We start from the raw sequence: 19,282 nt of genomic DNA, 5'->3' as shown, positions 1-19,282 counted from the left end.
ATTGGTTTGTCAAAAATAAAAACTTTTGGGCTGGCCTGGTGGCGCACCGCTACAGTGCGCCGCTTGGGAGCGCGGCGGCGCTCCCGCCGAGGGTTCGGATCCCACATGCAGACCGGTTCCCGTTCACTGGCTGAGCAAGGTGCGGGCACAGCGCCGAGGGTTGCGATCCCGTTGCTGGTCCCGGTCCGGGCGTGACACTGAGGGCTGCGATCCGTTGCCGGACACGAAAAAAGACAAAAAAAAAAAAAGGAAAAAAAATAAAAATAAAAAAATAAAAACTTTTGTACACCAAAGGACATTATCAGCAGAGTAGAAAGGCTGAAACAGGAGAAAATATTTATAAATCACATATCTGATAAAAGATTAATATCCAGAATACATAGAGAACTCTTTCCACTCAACAACCAAAACCCAAACAACCCAATTCAAAATTGGGCGAAGAATTTGAGTAGACATTTCTCCAAAAAAGATATACAAATGGGGCTGGCCTGTTAGCTTAGTTGGTTAGAGCTAGGTGGTACTGATAACATCAAGGTCTAGGGTTTGATCCCTGTACTGGCCAGCCACCCAAAACAAAAGCATGTGAACATATGCTCAGCATAATTAGTAATCAGGGAAATGCAAATCAAACCACAGTGAAATGCCACTTCACACCCATTAGGATGGCTATTATAAAAAAAAGAAAAGAAAAGAAAACAACAGGTGTTGGCCAGTATATGGAGAAATTAGAACTCTTGTGCCGTGTTGGTGGGAATATAAAATGGTGCAGAGGCTGTCAAAAACAGCATGGCAGTTTCTCAGAAAATTAAACATAGAATTACCATATGATTAAACAATTCCACTCTGGATTTGTTGCCCCCAAAAATTGAAAGCAAGGAATTCCAGAAGATATTTTTACACCCATGTTTATAGCTGGATTATTCACAATAGTCCCAAATGTCCATGGATGGATGAATAAATATACAAAATGTAGTGTATACATACAATGGAATATTCTTCATTCTTTTTTTTTTTTTTTTTTCCTTTTTTTTGTCTTTTTTCGTGTCCGGCAACGGATCGCAACTTGCGCCCGTACCGGACCGGGACCGGCAACGGGATCGCAACCCTCGGTGTTGCTCCCACACCTCGCTCAGCCAGTGAGCGGGAACCGGTCTGTACGTGGGATCCGAACCCTCGGGCGGGAGTGCCGCTGCGCTTTCCAAGCAGCGCACTGTAGCAGTGCGCCACCGGGCTGGCCCATATTCTTCATTCTTAAATGAAATTCTGACACATGCTACAGCATGGATGAACCTCAAAGTTATTATGCTGAGTGAAATCAGCCAGCCACAAAAGGACAAATACTGTATGATTTCATTTATGTGAGGTACCTAGAGTACTCATTTTCTTGGAAACAGACAGTAGAACCCCGTTACCAAGGTTGCAAGGGAGGGAGAGACAGGGAGTTGTTTAATGGGTTGAGTTTCTGTATGGGATGATGAAAAAGTTCTGGAGATAGACAGTGGTCGTGATCACTCAATAATGCAAATGTGCTTAATGCCACAGTACTGTACACTTAAAATGATTAAAATGCTCAATTTTATATTGTATATATTTTACCACAATTATGAAAAACAAATGTGTTTGACTTATGTATTATGACATGAAAATTAGTTTATTATTAGGATTGAGAACTTGGACTCTTCAAACCATTGTTTAAGGTCAGTTAGGCAGTTTTTCTTTTTTATCAGTAAACACTTTACGTGTAAAAAGTATTACAGGATACATACTGAATAACGTTGTATACTACCATTTTCTGTTATTTAAGACAAATGTGATTTCTGAAAAGAAAGCATTTTCATTTGCCCTTTTGAATAAAATGTATAGTAGAAAGAAACTACAAAAAATGTTTTACTTACTATTTACTGTTAATGAAGACCAATTCCTAGTGAAAAAGGATGGTATTAGAAGCATTCCCGTGCTAGAGCTCCCAACCTAAGTCTGACAGGGGTTTGACAGCTCTCTATTAGCATAACAGATGTACTAATGGGAGTTATAACAATTGTCACTTATATTGTTTTGATCATTATGTGAGTGAAAGCCTATTGGTAGTTTATGTATTAGGCAAAACTGTAAAGTCAAACCTACCTTTGAAATATAGTTTTTAAAATTTCGAAAAGTTATTTTAAAACATAGTATTACCTTCATATCTATCTATCTATATATATGTTAAAATATAATTTGAAATAACCCATATGCAGTGGACAATCCCCCCCCCAAACCTACTGTATTTCTGCAATAAAGACAGTAAAAAAAAAAATGCGACTATCATACTTATAAGTTCTCATTTTAAAGAATTTTTATAATTCAGCCAATTTGTAAAGATTAGGTACTTCCAAAATCAAAGAACAATAATGCAGTTTGGCTAACTTTCCTTAAAAGTCAAAAAATTCCTTGCTTTTTTTCTTCCTTCAGAATTTTTATAGGCATTATAAGAAAAATGGGCAAAAGACTTGAACACTTCCCAAAAGATGATATCCAACTGTTCAATAAACATTTGACGAGTTTGTTGTTACAATTTGCATTTCTTTGTGAACAACTAAACATTTTTTTTTTCTGTATCTTTATTGATTCTCTTGTGAAGTATCTGTTCACGGGTCTCTTGTCCATTTATGTTTTGCAGTGTTAAAAGTGTTCTTATTAGTATTCTAAATTTATTTCTAATTATACAAGAAATACATAAATATATTGTCATGAAAATACCATCATTACAGCTCTAGCTGATGTCTCCCTTGATTTTCACTCCTAGGACCCTACTTAGTTTTAGCCCTCACCAGGGTCAGCCAGTGTTATCAGTTTGGTGTGTAGCCATGTAAATCTGTGTGTGTAACATTTTTGTGTTTTGTAATAAAAATGTATCATACCGTTGTTCTGCAAGAGCTCTTTTTATGTCAGCACAGATACATTAATTTTTTATTGCTGCATAGTGTTCCATAGCACATAATACATCACAGTTTACTTAACTCTTCTCCTGTTGAAGGACATTTGAGTTGCTTTCAGTTGTTTGCAATTAAAAACAGTGCTTCAGTCAACATCGTTTTACATGTACTTCCATAATAGTTATTAAGAAAAGGAATTTCTAGACCATAGGAAGTAAATTAATTTTCATTTTATTTATTTATTTATTTATTTATTTATTTATTTATTTTTTAAAGATGACCAGTATGGGGATCTTAACCCTTGACTTGGTGTTGTCAGCACCACGCTCACCCAGTGAGCGAACCGGCCATCCCTATATGGGATCCAAACCCGGGGCCTTCGTGTTATCAGCACCACACTCTCCGGAGTGAGCCACGGGCCGGCCCCCTTAATTTTCATTTTAATGGCGATTGTCCAGTTGCCTTTTTACGTAGTTCCTTCCAACTTAAACTTCTACCAGCAGTATAGAAGAGTGTCTTTTCCCCTTCAACCTTATCAACAATTGGTATTATCAAACTTTTTTTTTCCTATTTCATAACTGGTTTTAGTTAACATTTATCTGTTTACTAGTGAAGTTCAGCATTTTTTCATGCTTTTTGGCTGTTTGTCTTTCTGCTCTCTGTAAGTTACCTGTTCATACCCTCTGCCCACTTTTATATTAAGCTGCTCTGGTTTTTTTTCCTATGCTTCTTTATAAATCTTGTTTAGTTATCTTTGCTTATACATGTTGTATATATTCTCCATATGTGAATTCTTTATACCTTTGTCGTTTTTGTTGCACATTTTTCTACATCTGTTATCTTTTACTTGTTCCTTCTTTATTCTGTTTCTATCATAATTTTCATTATTTTTACCTTTAAATGTTTGGCATATTCATTAGTGCACCCATCTGAGCCTAAAATTTTCTTTGTTGGAAGGTTTTTTGGTTTTTTTAAAAAATGTAATTTTATTATTTTTTTACATTCTAGGATGTTGTTGCAGAGCAGTTGGGAGAGGGGACAGGGGAAAGGGGAAGGAAATGTGATGGAAGAAGGAGGAAGGGCAGAATTGAGGCCTGTGGCACCCCCCTCATTCCAACAGGGGAGATGTGGGGGGCTTCCAGTGGTGGCTTGCTTATCGCTGGGCTGGGTACAGATGTCACGGGGATGTGTCAAAAGCCCTCGCCCCCACCACCCCAGCTTGGGAACACGGAGCCCTTCTTGCTTTGGCTTGGTGGTTATCACTGGGCTGGTTGCGCATGTCAGTGGGGTGTGTCTGAGGCCCTCATCCCCCAACCTCGGGACTGGTTGCGGGTGTCAGGGGGCATTGCTGAGGCCCCTGGCCCTCCCCACTTTCTGGCTTGGCAGCCCAGGTGACTTCTGGTCTTTCTAGGTGTTATAGGTGTTCTTTGGTGAAATGAGACCTTTGTTAGTTAATATCAAACTTTGTCTCTGGTTGCAGGTACTTTGTTTTTTCTTTCAGTTCTGTGTTGGATCATTTGCTGTTCCCACCACTTAAACTCTGTACTGGAACAAATTTGTTGTCCTTTGCTTACTTCTAAAATGGGGGAACTTCCTGTGGGGACCAGCACTATAGCTGTGTGGTTTAGCTAAACTGCTGCTTTGCTGCTGATTCCCTACGGAAGGCTTTTTGTGCAACTCAGGTTTTAATGGTTGACTTTATAGGTACTTATGGGTCTAGTGAGATCCAGTTCACCTGGGCTGTGTATAGACTCTGGTCTGGGCCTGAGTCTTTTCATCAAACTGCACCCCCTGCAGTTCTATATTCCTGACCAGTCTCCTCTGAGTGGGCCTATGCTGATTGGGGAGCAGATCAACTGTCCTTGCTGTGTCCCAGTGTTCGCCCGGTGGGCCCATCTCCCCCACCGCCCATGCTCCGGTCTCTTGTGATGACTCACTAGCCTCTGAGTGGCTCCTTTTTCTTCAGTTGTTCTGGCTTCTCACTCGTATGTGGGTCCACGGGAACCCTGTTAGTGGTCTTGCTGGCCTGGGGGCCACCAAGGCCCTCTTCTCCCCTGCCACCTCCAAGCAACTTCATCCAAAGGGCACAGCTGCAGTTTTTGCCAGCTCCTGCTCTGTGCACTCAGCAGCTCCAGCCTGGAAGCAGCTGGGGTTCGAAACGATCAGAACAGTACTTTCTCTCATCGTGGCTTCTCCGGCCTTCATGAACTCTGTAGGTCTCTCTTGCTCTTCCCCTGAGCTCTAGCAGCCCCAGCTTGGCTGCCGTTGCTTTTTTTTTTTTTTTCCTTTTTGTCTTTTTTACTGACCAGTAACGGGATCGCAACCCTCGGTGTCGTGCCTGTACCGGGGACCAGCAATGGGATCACAACCCTCGGTGTTGCGCCCACACCGCGCTCAGCCAGTGAGCGGGAACTGGTCTCCACATGGGATCCGAAACCTCAGCAGGAGCACCACCGAGCTCCCAAGCGGCGCACTCTCCAGTGCGCCACCGGGCCGGCCCTGCCGTTGCTTTTTTATAGTTGTAAATTTGTTGATTTGTGGGAGAGAGTGATGCTGGGGACCGTCGATTCTACCATCTTGACCAGAAGTCTCCTTTGTTGGAAGGTTTTAATTATAGTTTTAATAGTTTATAGAACTATTCATATTTTCTATTTATTGTTGTTTTTAGAATTTATAGTGATATACTATTTTTTCATTTCTGTTATCATTAATATCGGTGCTTTTTTCTTTTTTTTAATTGGTCACTCTTACCAGGGTTATGAGTCTTATTAATCTCTTTTCAAAAAACCAGATTCTGTTAATTCTCCCCAATGAATTTTTTTTTAAGCCAGTCAGATTTAGAAGTGGGAGGGTCATATACCAACTTTAGTGACAGTAATGTTAATAAGTTCTTGATAACCCACTGCCTTCGGCCCAGCCCCTAATGAATGTTGATTTCTCTAACCAACTGAGCTAACTGGCCAGCCCCTGATTATTCTTTATTCTTGAAGAATATTTTACTGGGAATGGAATTCCGTTTTGGTAATTATTTTCTTTCAGCCCTTTGAAGATAGCATTCCATTGTTTTTTGGCTTCCATTTTTCTTTTGCAGTCAGCTCTCTTTGAGAGTAATTATCTTTCCTGTGGATAATTTTAATATTTTCTTTATCCTTGATTTTCTACAGTTTGAATAAGATATGTCTAGCTGTAATTTTCTGCCTTGTTAGGACTGAGTTTTCATTTTGTGTCAATTTTACATATAGAAATTGTTAGTGATTATCTAATAGAATCTCTCTTTCCATTGGTGATTTTAAAAATTTACTCTATGTGGGAAGACCTTGCCCCACTCTCTGCTCCCAAGTGTTGAAAAAATTCTGTTCTGGGTTTTGTATGGAATTAATTTTACAGATCTAAATTGTTTTTAGTGTTGTATTTCCAAATTGATAATTATTTTAGCAAAATTTATAAAATAATCTTTTAATTTAGACATTTATTTTAAATGCCCTTTTTTTGGTATATAAAAAAATGTGGTAGTAGTCTCAGGAGCAGCTCTTTGATGTCTGTAGCTGCTTCTGTTTAAAAAGAATATGCTTTAATCAGATTTTATTTAATCTATGTTCCTCACCAATTTTTTAGGGCAGCATTCATGTTTTTCATGTAAGGTGTCTAGTAAAGATGTGAAACGTTGTTCTGTTGGTGCTTGTGGGAAATTTTATCATGAAGCCTGTGTCCGCAAATTCCCCACTGCCATCTTTGAATCAAAAGGATTCCGCTGTCCCCAGCACTGCTGCTCTGCCTGCTGTATGGAGAAGGATATCCACAAAGCAAGTAAAGGTAAAACAGAGCTAAAGAAGGGGACAAATATTTTTTTTTCAGTGCAGTAACGAATAATATATTAAGCACATTTTTATAAACAACATTGGGCAGTCTCCCTGTTTACCTCTAGGTTTAACAGTTCAGCCTAATAGGTAGCATGTTAAGTAGGGATTAAGTTCTAAATTCAGACCATAAGAAATATCCTTGAGAATTCTTTAGGCGGGTTCCATATTGGATACTGCCATCTCTTCAGCATTGGAACAGACAGTTTTTTCTTTGGGTGATCAGTAAATGAGCATTAGACTTACATTTAGAGGCCATATAGCATAGGAATGGCAGAGTCAGACTAGTGAAGAAAAATATTTTTATCTTAGTATAACTAGCATTGCATGGGAACCCAAAAAAGCTCAGCTCCAAAACTCTCAGTTCCTATCCAGCTGATGCCTTGTTATATAGATTCCTTTTCTACTTGTCTTTCAACAGGCCGCATGATGAGATGTTTGAGATGTCCAGTTGCCTTTCACTCTGGAGATGCTTGCGTTGCTGCTGGAAGCATGTTTGTGTCCTCCTACGTTCTCATCTGCAGTAATCATTCCAGACGGAGCAGTAACTCTTCTTCTGCTGTAAATGTAGGCTTTTGTTTCGTTTGTGCCAGAGGTGAGTGTCAGTCCTTTCTCTTTATTTCTTTTTTTAGTTCATTGGCATATTTCCCCGTTAAAATAGATCCTCAGCATTGGGAGAGAACTCAGGTCATCTAGTATAATCTCCCACCCAGTGCAGAATTCCATTATATATCTGAGAGATACGAACATTTCCAGTAACACGTCCCTTTTATAACATTACACGTCCAAATTATTAGAATATTAAATTTTTCCTTAAGCTAAAATCTGCATTTTTAAAAATGACTTAAAACTATAGATATATTCTTAGTTTTTCTAGCATCAAAAGATTAATCTATTCCTTTCTGCAAACAATTCTTCTCTTCAAAGTAGATCCTTCCCATGTCATATTCTTTTATCCAGAACTTTCAACCAGTTGAGATTTCACTTGTAAGGCAAGACTAGCACATTTGTTTTTCAATTGTTTATGTTGTATTTTATCATAATGTTTTGGTCTGGTGTTGAGGAAGGCCTGATGGGACACAGCCAAGGCAACATATGTGGTGGTGGTAGTTAAAAGCCAGCAATGCAGGCTTTCTTACTTGCCAGCTGTTGATATTTAAGTATGCCAAGAGACTGATAACTAAAAACAATATTGTGTCCCAGAGGGGGTCAGTGAACTTGAGTTTATGATAATAAAATAGAATTTATTTTGTTGAATATGATACAAAATATCCAACTTTATTTCAACTGTATTATAATAAAACTATTTTTGCACTTAGTAAGCATTATACAAACCTACTAATATCCCCACATACTGTTTTGTTTTTAAGTGCCAAGTTTTCTGAACTTCCCTTGGTGTGAAATATTTGAAAGGAGTCTAAGGCATATCAGGTCTGTTAGATTATTTTTAGATTATACTGAAGAAGAAGGTGTTTTTTTGTTCATTTGTTTTTGCTTTAGAGGACAACTCTTTTAATTTGGTGAAAGTACTATGAATTTTTTTTTTGATAGAGTTTAGGTACTATGATAGAACTTAGGTTGTTTTGTTTTTGTATTTCACATTTTAAAAAAATAACTCAGAGGAGCTATACAATAAAAGATTAAATGCTAGAACTTTGTGTAGTAGCCAGCTACTGTTTCCGTTGTACACGCTGCTTTCTGTTTGTCTGAGTTTCATAAGCACGTGCATCTGCCTGCCATTGAAGCAGGAAGCACTATGTCTTTCTTCACTAGAGCAATTACAACAGTGTCCTGATCTGAAACCTGGCCGGTACGTGGAGGAGTAGGTCTGAAATGCTTCATGACACATTGTAATAGGTGACCGAAAGGATTTAAATAGGCAAATAATAAATACAAAGTCATCACTATTGCCTTTCCCATCTCCCTGTTTCTAAGAAAGTAATGATGGAAAGGAACTATTGAATTATCAGTTTAGTGTTTAGCTTTAGAGACTTTTAAACAGAGTGTGGTAGTGATGATAACATAAGAGTTCCTTATCGCTTTGTAAAACTATTCTACCATTCATAGGCACCTAACTTTTCTGGTGGAAGTTAAGCATACATACCAGCCAACATTTTGAGTAACAAGTTTGTAACGATTATGTTTGCTTACTTTAGATACATTCTGAATCAAGTACCATTAGTTTATTAACCAATGTTTCCTCTTGCTCTGTTTTATTCAGTAATTGGGAGGTATTTAAAGCAGATATTTTCGATTTAGAACAGGTAGAAAATGGTCTGCTTATAGATATTCTAGCCATTTTGTTAAATTTAACTTATATGCCTTGATTAAAAGCTTGAGAATAATGTCAAAGAGGGGAAAACACAAGTTTTAACAACAGCATCTATATTTACCTCTTATCAATTTGACAATTATTCTGGAAGATTTCTTGTATTTAAATGCATATTTAAGCAAGATTATTTAATTCCCGAATATTTCAACTGTGAAACTCTGTGCAGTAAACAGAAGCCTTCCTTTTCCTTTCCAGCACTTGACAGAAACTTATTCTAAATAGATCAGATGTTGGGATTTGAGAAGGCTTTATCAAAAGTCTTTCAGAACTATTTATGCTTCTTTTTAAGGAGACCGAACTAATAAATCCACACATACAAAGGACACTTCGATCATTTATGTTTTGGTATAGAAGGCTTGGCTTGTTTTGCTTGTTTGCTGCCTCATACAGAATTTTTCCTCCACATAGATAATTTTTCTTAGTTCTTGGTTATTGGATGTTTGAAATCATTAAGGTAGTTCTTAAGAACTGAAATGTCTGAAAATATCTTTAGAAATGTTTCAAGGTTTAGAGGAACATTGCTTCTCCTCCACTCCCAGCTAACTCTTGGTGCCCTAGGAAATGTTCAGACATGTTTCAATAGAGTATACATATTCTTTTGTATTTCCTTTCATCTAGAGGGTTTTACAATAAAAGTTACTTATCATTCTATGCCTTTCTTTGTAATGTTATTTAAAATGGAGAAGGTAAGCTACGGTTTTCTTTTCATTTTATTAGTAATAATGTCAATTTATTTTGCATATGTAAATCAAATTCTACTAGACACTAGCAGAATGAATTGCCACAATTACCTTAAGATGTTATTTCCTTATTTTATACATATGAGAACACTGAAGCCAAGGTTAAATAATTTACCCAAGGTCACACAAGTTGTTAAGTGGAGGAACCAGCATTTGCACCTGTCTTTCTTACTTCAAAGCCCATGTTTTCTTATACTATGCTGCCTCCCTCTATTAAATGTATGAAGTTCATTTCAGCATTACTCAACTTTTATTAGAAGATTCTTACGTTATTAGCAACCTCAAGTTCCATTCTATCATCTGGGTCAGAGATATTTCTTGAATCCTTCTCAGTATAGGACAGCATCAAATGAAGATAATGCCCACAGAAAAAAGTAAATGGTAACCCTTTTAAAACAAAACTCCTCAAAATGATCTCTAAATGTAATTGCTTATCACTGTAAACTGACCAGTAGTCAAGATAGGAAACTTTTCTCTGGTCTCACAGTTCCCTGGGTTTAGGAGTGTCTCACAGCTACATTACGAACTTAACTGGGGGAGAGGCCAGGCGAAGAGAAGGGGCAGTCCCAGTGGGTCAGAGCAGATCTTGTGTGTTCCTTCAAATAGGATGGCTGTATTGATAGATCAAAGGACTGTTTTTATAAACTCTTAAGATGGTAATAACTTCATATTGTGGCAGGGAAAAAATAAAATGTTTTTTATTACCTCAGTAAAGTTCATGAAATGATGGCTCCTTTAAAATTATGTACCATATTGATAGAGAAAGTTTTCATTATCCAGCAGAGAAAGCTAGACTTTGAGTATATCTCAAATGTGAATGGAGAGAAGGAGAGACTCAATTCTAACTTTAAGTGCTACCAGATATATTGAAGGTAGATTGGGGTCTACTTTGTTATGTAAATGATTATTATTTCTAGCTAATTAGGTGATATGTCACTTTGTTCTTTGGGTTGTCCTCATAGTACTCTCAATATTAAGGAATGTAGCTTTGTTTTCCCTAGAGGGTTTTCTGTATGTTATCAAATGCGATTACATCTGCAAATTATTTGGAGTTTTCTTCTGTAGTATATAGGTTTCTATAAAGGAATAAGGCATGGAGTAGCTCAGACTCCCTTTAATAACTGTAGAAAGCCTTTCTGTCAGATCCTTGTTTTTCTTCATCTTCTCTTTTTTCCCCTCCACCTTTAAAGCATAGCTACATCATAGGTGTTGATTTTATTTATTTTTTCTCATGGAATCATGGGTAGTTTCATTGCAGCTCATCTCTTTCTGTTTGTTTCGTATAGGGCTGATAGTTCAGGACCATTCAGACCCCATGTTCAGTTCATATGCCTATAAGTCCCACTACCTACTGAATGAATCAAATCGTGCTGAGTTGATGAAATTACCTATGATTCCTTCCTCGTCAGCTTCCAAAAAGAAATGTGAGAAAGGTAATAATGAAAATAGTTTATCTCTTGCTTTTATTTTGGCATTTCCTATTTTTTTCTCTTTAAATGAAGGGGGGAAATGTATGCCTGTCAAGCACCATTTTTTGCTTTTGGTAAATTCTGCCTTGGTGGTTGTAACTGTGTCTTCATATGGCTGCAAAATTTTTAAGAAGGGCTTAAAATAATTCCATTATTACAAATTTTTACTTACTCTCCTAAATTTTCACACATTCAATATACTGTATGTATGTTATTAAAATAGACTAGGATTTTGTTCAATATAGAAGAATATTCTAAGGGCTCTTTCTCTTTTGCCTGATGTAGAACTATTATTCATGTTAGAATAGAATAGACATAATTTGTTACTAACTTTCAACTAAATAACAAGATAAGTTACTAAAAGAAGAAAATCAAGACAATGATACTTAAAAGTTTGATTTTGAATACATTCTATCATTTTGTTTCTTAAATGTTTTGTAAAGATACTATGAAAACTAGTTGTCCTTCCTTTAGGAGACATTGGTGGGAAGCTGGGAGTAGATACCGCAAATACTGGATGTTGGAAGGCAGCCCAGCTGAATTGCTGATGATAATTTATCCATAGAGAAATCAGAGCTAAATGTATATCTGTATTCTCCCAGTTAATTTAATCTACGGAAGAAAACATCTTGTGTTTAGCTTTCCATAGCCTACTTCTAGTAAAGGAAAAAAGTGATTTAACAATAATGTGTTATTTGGGGAGTTATTATCCCAGAGGGAAATACAGATGAGCTTGAAAGGTGAAGGTCTTTTTCTGTATACGTTCCCATTATGATCTGGGGCCAGGTTCAGAATCTTTAAAAAAAACTTCACACCTAATATATCATATATGTATACCGAGAATATCTGAAATGGGCTTTTTAAATTTTTTCATTCTTTGTGTTGCCTGTTTGATGTATCTTTGCTCTTTGTCAGATACCTAAAGTGGCAACTCATGACTAAAAGAAAGTATGACTAAGCAAGTTGACTAGAACCTATTAGAAGTATTGGAGAGAGTACTGGCTTGTTTATTTTCTGATGAAGTCGGATTATATCCCCTTATTAGTGATACCACCTCCTTCCAAAACAAAGATAGACATAGGTCTGACTTACTTCATAATGCAATAACATTAGTCTACCCAAGGCATTTTAGGAAATATTCTATTATTTCTGCTGGCGCCTTTATACAATTAGATTAATTCAATTGTTGCTTACTCTGCTTTCAATACTTAGTATTAACCTTGACATGAATTGAAATTATTTTGAGCCCTCTGTTTGCTTAGCTTGAACCCTGTCTTACTTCTCCTGCAACCTAAAGCAGTTTTCTTGCATAGCACCAAGGTGGATTGTTCATATGTATTTTTTTCTATTTCCCTTGTGTATTTTTAACATCTTTGCCATTATGATTTTCACTGATAATTCTGGCTCTGTATTTCCTCTGAAGTAAGACTTAAAATTAAGAAATATTCCATAATGTTAAGAGTGGCCAGCCTGACTTTTCCACGTCAGCACCAATAATCCCATGTCCTTAAAAGCTGTTTGCAGAGACTCTTATCTCTATTGATCATTCCTTTCTGATGGAAAAATGAATAATCTCATTTTATTTCAAATTTACAGAAGAATTCCATACCTAGGCTTAGACCACTCAGGCAGCTAATCTCTAGGCTGGAGAATTGAACCAATTAATCCATACTGAGAACTACAGTCAAAGGGAACTATTCTGATGATTGAAGTAAAAGCTTTTAAGCAGAGGAAATATAGTAATTTAATTCATCACTGGTTGTGTACAGATTTTTCTTTTTGCTTTTATGTTAATCAGTTAGAAGTCTGAAAGCCTACAGGAAGACAAGATTTTCTGGAAAATTGGTAGCAAACACTCTAAAGGTTGGAGCATGTGATTTGGAAAAGTTGTACAGAGGGCTCTTACCCTTTTGCTTCTGGGACGTTAAATCTCAGTACACCCATGGGGTATGGACCTGATTTTCCAATGGAAAGATGATTTTTTTTTTTTTTGCAGTAAATGTCTTTATTATATTTCATCTTCAGTGCCTAACAATCTTTGTCACTTTTTGAAATATGTATTAGAAGTACCTAATCCCGCTCCAAAAAACTTCTTATTTCTTTGCATTTAAAAATATTATTTTGTTTGCCACACCTGTTTTTATCTCAATCCAGAGATTGTTTTTGTGTATTTAAAAGGAGAAGGTTTTGATAGGGAACTTGGAGGGAACTCCTTGCATATGGTACTTCATTATAAACTGACACTTAGTTTTATGCTATAAAGCAGTGGTTCTCAGTATGAAGTCAGAAAACACTTATGCTTATGTAAACAAAATTTTTGAACTATGTTTAATATTTCAAAAAATCTAACAATCAAATGTTTGTGCAAAATAAAGCTGTATGAGTTTACATTTGGGTATGATTTTAACAATTTAATGTGATAATACTAGTTTTGTTATTGGGGTCAGAATCTGACTGACCCCATATATATTTTTTCTGGTTAATAAAAATAGGAGAAATTGTTAGTTTTAAAATGTAGATTTTTTATTTTGTTTGATAAAAATATTTGAAAATGTGGGTTCATGAGGAAGGGAAAGGGGATCCTTGGTGATGAAAAAGTTGCAAACCACTGCTATATAGCCTGTTTGACTTTTTAAAATCTTCACTGAACAGGTAATGATAATGTAATCAATTTGAGAATCTATGTAGCTTTTTTTTTTCGTATTCTTTGACGGAAAGAAAAAAGTACTGCTCAACCTATTGGTTATTTTCATTCTTGCTAGTGTTATAAAGGGATTTAGTTAACTGTGGCACTGGATTAAAATACAAAGATAACTGTGGCTTTCTTTCTTAGCTCTGAAGGAGAAAAGAAAGTGGCTGCTTACTTCTTTGAAAAACCTGCTGTCACATCAACCTCAGTCTCATGATTTTGTGCATCTATTTTGTCACATGTTGAGTTTTAGCTGCTTTCTAAACTCATACCTCAATAGCCCACATTTTAGAGGAATAAAGCGAACAGTAATGCTTTGGTACTACTCAAAAAAGCTCTCAGTTTCTGGCCACGGAAGCCCTGAAAAGTAGCTGCATATGTTCATTTGCTTTCTATTTTAATCCATTGCTATAGATATGACTCAGTCTCTTTGTTATTTTCCTTCAATTTAAATCAAATTTAATGTGCTTAAAAGATAACTTTCTTCCTTTTCTTTCTTTTTCTCTTTCCTCTTTTCTCAGTTATTAAGACTGTTTATTTGTTTCAAGGTGGAAGATTGCTTTGCTGTGAATCGTGCCCAGCTTCCTTCCACCCGGAATGCCTGAGCATAGAAATGCCGGAAGGCTGCTGGAATTGTAATGACTGTAAAGCTGGCAAGAAACTTCATTACAAGCAGATTGTTTGGGTCAAATTGGGAAATTACAGGCAAGTTTTTCCAAGAATAAAGAGGAAGTATTCAATCATTGTTCAGACCAGGTTCATAATCTGGATACAAGCAACTAGGAGACAGGTAGAACAGCATGGACCTACTTCCTCAGAAAAGGAAAGAGAAAAGAAAAACATGTTCTGGGTCTGGGTGTTGAGGGGGTTGGGAAGATTATGTCATGGTTGGATTCTTTCTTTTTCTTTGTGATTGGTTGATTGACTTTAAAGTTCTCAAAGTTATATATACTAACGAACTATGTACTCCTAGATTTTGGATGAAAGGCTTTATGTGGACAGTGGAGATTTTTTTGTGTATATCTTAAATAGATTTATATTGACTTCTGGTTTCTAATAAGATCAAGAGTTTATATCTTGGTGAAAATAGTTCTTTGCCCCTGAATCTGGTCCATTTTGTTTTAGCTAGAAGCCCTAAATTGTGTGTAAAGAGAGACCTTTTTAGAATTTAAGGAGAGAGATTATTCCATTAAGAGCATTTAGTTATTTAGGTAATGAAGTAAGTATGTGTAATTGCCATTACTTTTTAGTAAAACTTCCTCTTTTAAGGCTTTTAACGAGCCTTCACTGAACAGGTATAGTGATATATTCTTAAAAGTCTACATTTTTGGGCCGGCCTGGTGGCGCACTCGGTAGAGTGCGGCGCTTGGGAGTGCGGCGGCGCTCCCGCCAAGGGTTCGGATCCCATATAGAGACCGGTCTGCTCACTGGTTGAGCGCGGTGCGGGCGCGACACCGAGGGTTGCGATCCCGTTGCCAGTCGCGGTACGGGCGCAACACTGAGGGTTGCGATCCCGTTACTGGTCACGAAAAAAAACAAAAAGGAAAAAAAAAAGTCTGCATTTTGAGGCATGTATTTGTCACTTTACTATAAAAATAGATACTATTCAAGATAATACAATTAGAGGTGTGCTTTTCAATTAGAATCCTAGAATCCTAAGTAAAATATATTTCTGTAGAATTTCAAACATAATTTTTTTTTAGCAAGAGCTATGTTGTTTTCTGTTATGAATATGCTGCTTGCTTACCTATTTAATTTTTTTTTTTTTAAAGATGACCAGTGAGGGGATCTTAACCCTTGACTTGGTGTTGTCAGCACCACGCTCTCCCAAGTGACCTAACCAGCCATCCCTATATAGGGATCTGAACCTGTGGCTTTGGTGTTATCAGTACCACATTCTCCCAAGTGAGCCATGGGCTGGACCTATTACCTATTTAATTTTTTTTTTTTCCTTTTTGTCTTTTTTCGTGTCCGGCAACGGATCGCAACCCTCAGTGTCGCGCCCGTACCGGACCGGGACCGGCAACGGGATTGCAACCCTCGGTGTTGTGCCCGCACCTCGCTCAGCCAGTGAGCGGGAACCGGTCTGTATGTGGGATCCGAACCCTCGGCGGGAGCGCCACCGCGCTCCCAAGTGGCACACTGTAGCAGTGCGCCACCGGGCCGGCCCTACCTATTTAATTTTTTAAAATTCATTGTTACCTGGGATCAGAGGCATTGAAGTCAAGAAGTCCCCCCACCCCACCCCCCTTTTTTTTTTTTACAGGAAACCTCCAAGTCCTCAAAAAGTTATTTTGACAGTTTGAATATATAAAGAATTTTATATTATATGGCAAAAGACATGATAAAGTTTTTTAAAAGAAAATGTCAAATTGGGGGAAAGTATTTGCTCTTCTGCATTCAATAAAAAAGGATAAATGCCTCATTAGAAAAAGGGGCAATGAAGAGAACGAGCCAGTTTGCAAAAGAATAGCAAATAGCAAATAAACATGGAAAAAATGCTCAGCCTCACTAAAAACAAATGTACATTAAAACAAAGCTACTTTTTTAAAAATTAGATTGGCAAAGATTTAAAAGATTAATAATTTTGTGGCCAGTGAGGGCATAGGCAAATGATTGCTTACAAAAATTTGAAATTACCCAAATGTGGAATCAGTAGAGGATTTGTCAAATTATAGTGAATCCATATTGTAGAATACCGTGAAGCCAATAAAAGGATAGTGCAGGTCTGTATAGTACCATGGGAAGGTACTCGTGATATATAGTTGAGTTTAAAAAGCATGTTAAACAGTATATACAATGTGTTTCCGTGTGTTTACACAATTTTAAAAATTGTAGATCTAGATCCAATGCACTTTTAATACTTGGAAAGGTATATATCTAATGTTAGTACTAGTCTCAGGGATTAGATAACAAGGGGAAGGCGTTTTCACTTTTCTGTTATACATTTCTGCATTATTTTAATTTTTAAAAGAAGTACAAACTGCTTTCATAATTTAAAAAAATATCTTTCTGGGGTGGGGAGAAATGCACAGTTTGACAATAGATAATTCATACACATACATGTATCAAAATATTACTCTGTACCCTATAAATATGTACAATTAGTATATGTCAGTTAAAATAATAATTTTTAAAAAATGGGTAAGACATTTCTGGATAAGAAATATCTAAAACAGTATAAGAAGCTTTCAGATCTTCAAATTTCAGAATTTTTTAAAAAGTTATGAGTATGAAAATATCTTTGACTTAATTTTAATACTTAAATTTTAATTACATTGCGTTTTAAAGAAGCTCAAAGCAGTGCTTCAGTTCAGTTCACAGCCCAATGAGATTTTATATCTAGGTCAGATTCTTCTTGTATGTTTTGGAAAGACTTCCATCCATGAACTAATTCTTAGTGTATTTCTTTCCAGTCAGAAAATAAACACCTGAAGCTGTTTATTTTCAATAACTAGTTACTCCAATGTGTTGCTTCCTGGGGGAAAATGTGAGGACCTGGAACAACCCCCAACAGAAAGTGTACCTCTTCCTAACTGACCCTAGTGAACATAGTAATGGGTTCATATTTAATTACTTTAAAATGACTTAAAAATAGAGTAACCATTTCCCAGCCTGCATTGAGGGTAAACCAAACCCTTGTCACATAAAATAGTGGTTTCTGTTTTTTGTTTTGTTTTTTAACAATTTGAGCATGGGTTCTTACCCATGTGTTTAATTCTTAGATGGACAGCAGTTACCATTCAGATGATTGTTACTCAAGTTCTGCAATATAAATCTGGGAGTGCAACCGTGTCATCATTTATCTTTTAAACATTATAATTATTTGTTAAATAAATTGTTCTATTAATCATATGTAAAATAAGGGATTGAAAAAATTTAAGTTTATGTATATTTACTGTTGATATTGAGGATTTTATATCTTACTAAAGCCCATGTGGGGAGCACTGAGGTTGGCCTTGTTTTCTGACCTTCAGCTTCACCCTTCAATCCCTGACTTGTCCAATTGCTGGAAGCTGTCAAATGCTCCTTACAGATAGTTTAATTTGGTGACTGCTGTAATATTCATTTATCATAGCATGGAACAATTATGTTTCCATTCTGTCCCCAACCCATGTTTATTATGATCTAGGATGAATTAGATTTTGAAATACAGACTGATATAAAACCTAGTACATTTGACCAAGAGGTGTTTGCCTTAGTTGATTAGAGATTCAGAGAATGCTGATTTGAATGGGAGCCATTTTTTTCTATAGCATCAGTTTATTCTCAAAATGGTTCCCTTGACTACTAGAAATAAACTTTGATACATTAAAAGATAGTCTTGGGCTGGCTGGTTAGCACAGTTGGTTAGTGTGCCACCTTGTGACTCCAAAGTCAAGGGTTTGGATCCCTGCACTGGCCAGCCACCCGTCCCCACCTTCCACCCCCTAAAAAAGATAATCTTGGTATTAAGTATGTCAGGTTTGGTGGAAAAAACTAACTTTTTTAGGACAGAAATTAGGTTTGGAATAGTATTGGTAATATTCAAATTCTTTCTTTGGGTAGTGGGTTTGGTGTTATTATACTTCATAACATATTTTCTTGATATATGTTCTTTTATAAATGTCAAATATTAATTTTTCAGGGTTTTTAAATTTGTTTTGACAGTTTTTTAAAGCAAGAAACTAGATCAGGTGTTTAGGATCTACTTTGTTTACTCTGTGTTCACTATTTCATTAGTTAATTCATTAATATGTTTTTAAATGATGTGTGTGTGGTTTGGACGGATTAAAGATAAGGTATTTTGTGTTCTTAGAATCCGAGTGAAAATTACAAAATACAAAAACTTCTTTTCCTCCTGCCAGTCTTGTAAAGAATAGTGTCGTTTTTCGTCTTCTTGGTCTAAAACTGCTTTTGTTTCCAGATGGTGGCCGGCAGAGATCTGCAACCCCAGGTCTGTGCCACTGAACATCCAGGGCCTTAAACATGACCTGGGGGACTTCCCTGTGTTCTTCTTCGGTTCTCATGACTATTATTGGGTGCACCAGGGCAGAGTGTTCCCTTATGTTGAAGGAGACAAAAGCTTTGCTGAGGGACAGACTAGTATTAACAAGACCTTCAAAAAAGGTAAGTTGGATGATTTTTACTGTGATTCACAATTAAGACTCCAGTGTTGATTTTTCAGCATCTCCTAACTTGCATGTGACATATTTCTGGTAGCAGAGAATTTTCACCAGGCTTTATGATCTTGTATCCATAAGTTTCTAATCACATTAGACCAGGTTTGAAATACATTTC

The 19,282-nt window shown here is 36.7% G+C and overlaps 1 protein-coding gene across 1 annotated transcript in view; it reads left to right on the top strand.

The window, feature by feature from the left end:
• Positions 1–19,282, top strand: part of WHSC1L1 (Wolf-Hirschhorn syndrome candidate 1-like 1) — a 101,568-nt gene that overhangs the window by 69,638 nt on the left and 12,648 nt on the right. The window contains exons 13-17 of the mRNA XM_008582812.1: positions 6,531–6,728; positions 7,194–7,367; positions 11,131–11,277; positions 14,551–14,707; positions 18,909–19,111. Coding sequence (XP_008581034.1) covers positions 6,531–6,728; positions 7,194–7,367; positions 11,131–11,277; positions 14,551–14,707; positions 18,909–19,111 — 879 coding nt within the window. The remainder of the gene's footprint in view (positions 1–6,530; positions 6,729–7,193; positions 7,368–11,130; positions 11,278–14,550; positions 14,708–18,908; positions 19,112–19,282) is intronic.

Source organism: Galeopterus variegatus, unplaced genomic scaffold (assembly GCF_000696425.1).
Source record: "Galeopterus variegatus unplaced genomic scaffold, G_variegatus-3.0.2 Scaffold2727, whole genome shotgun sequence".
Taxonomy (NCBI): domain Eukaryota; kingdom Metazoa; phylum Chordata; class Mammalia; order Dermoptera; family Cynocephalidae; genus Galeopterus; species Galeopterus variegatus.
Note: the sequence above shows the minus strand (reverse complement) of the source record. Positions and strands in the feature narration are given on the sequence as shown.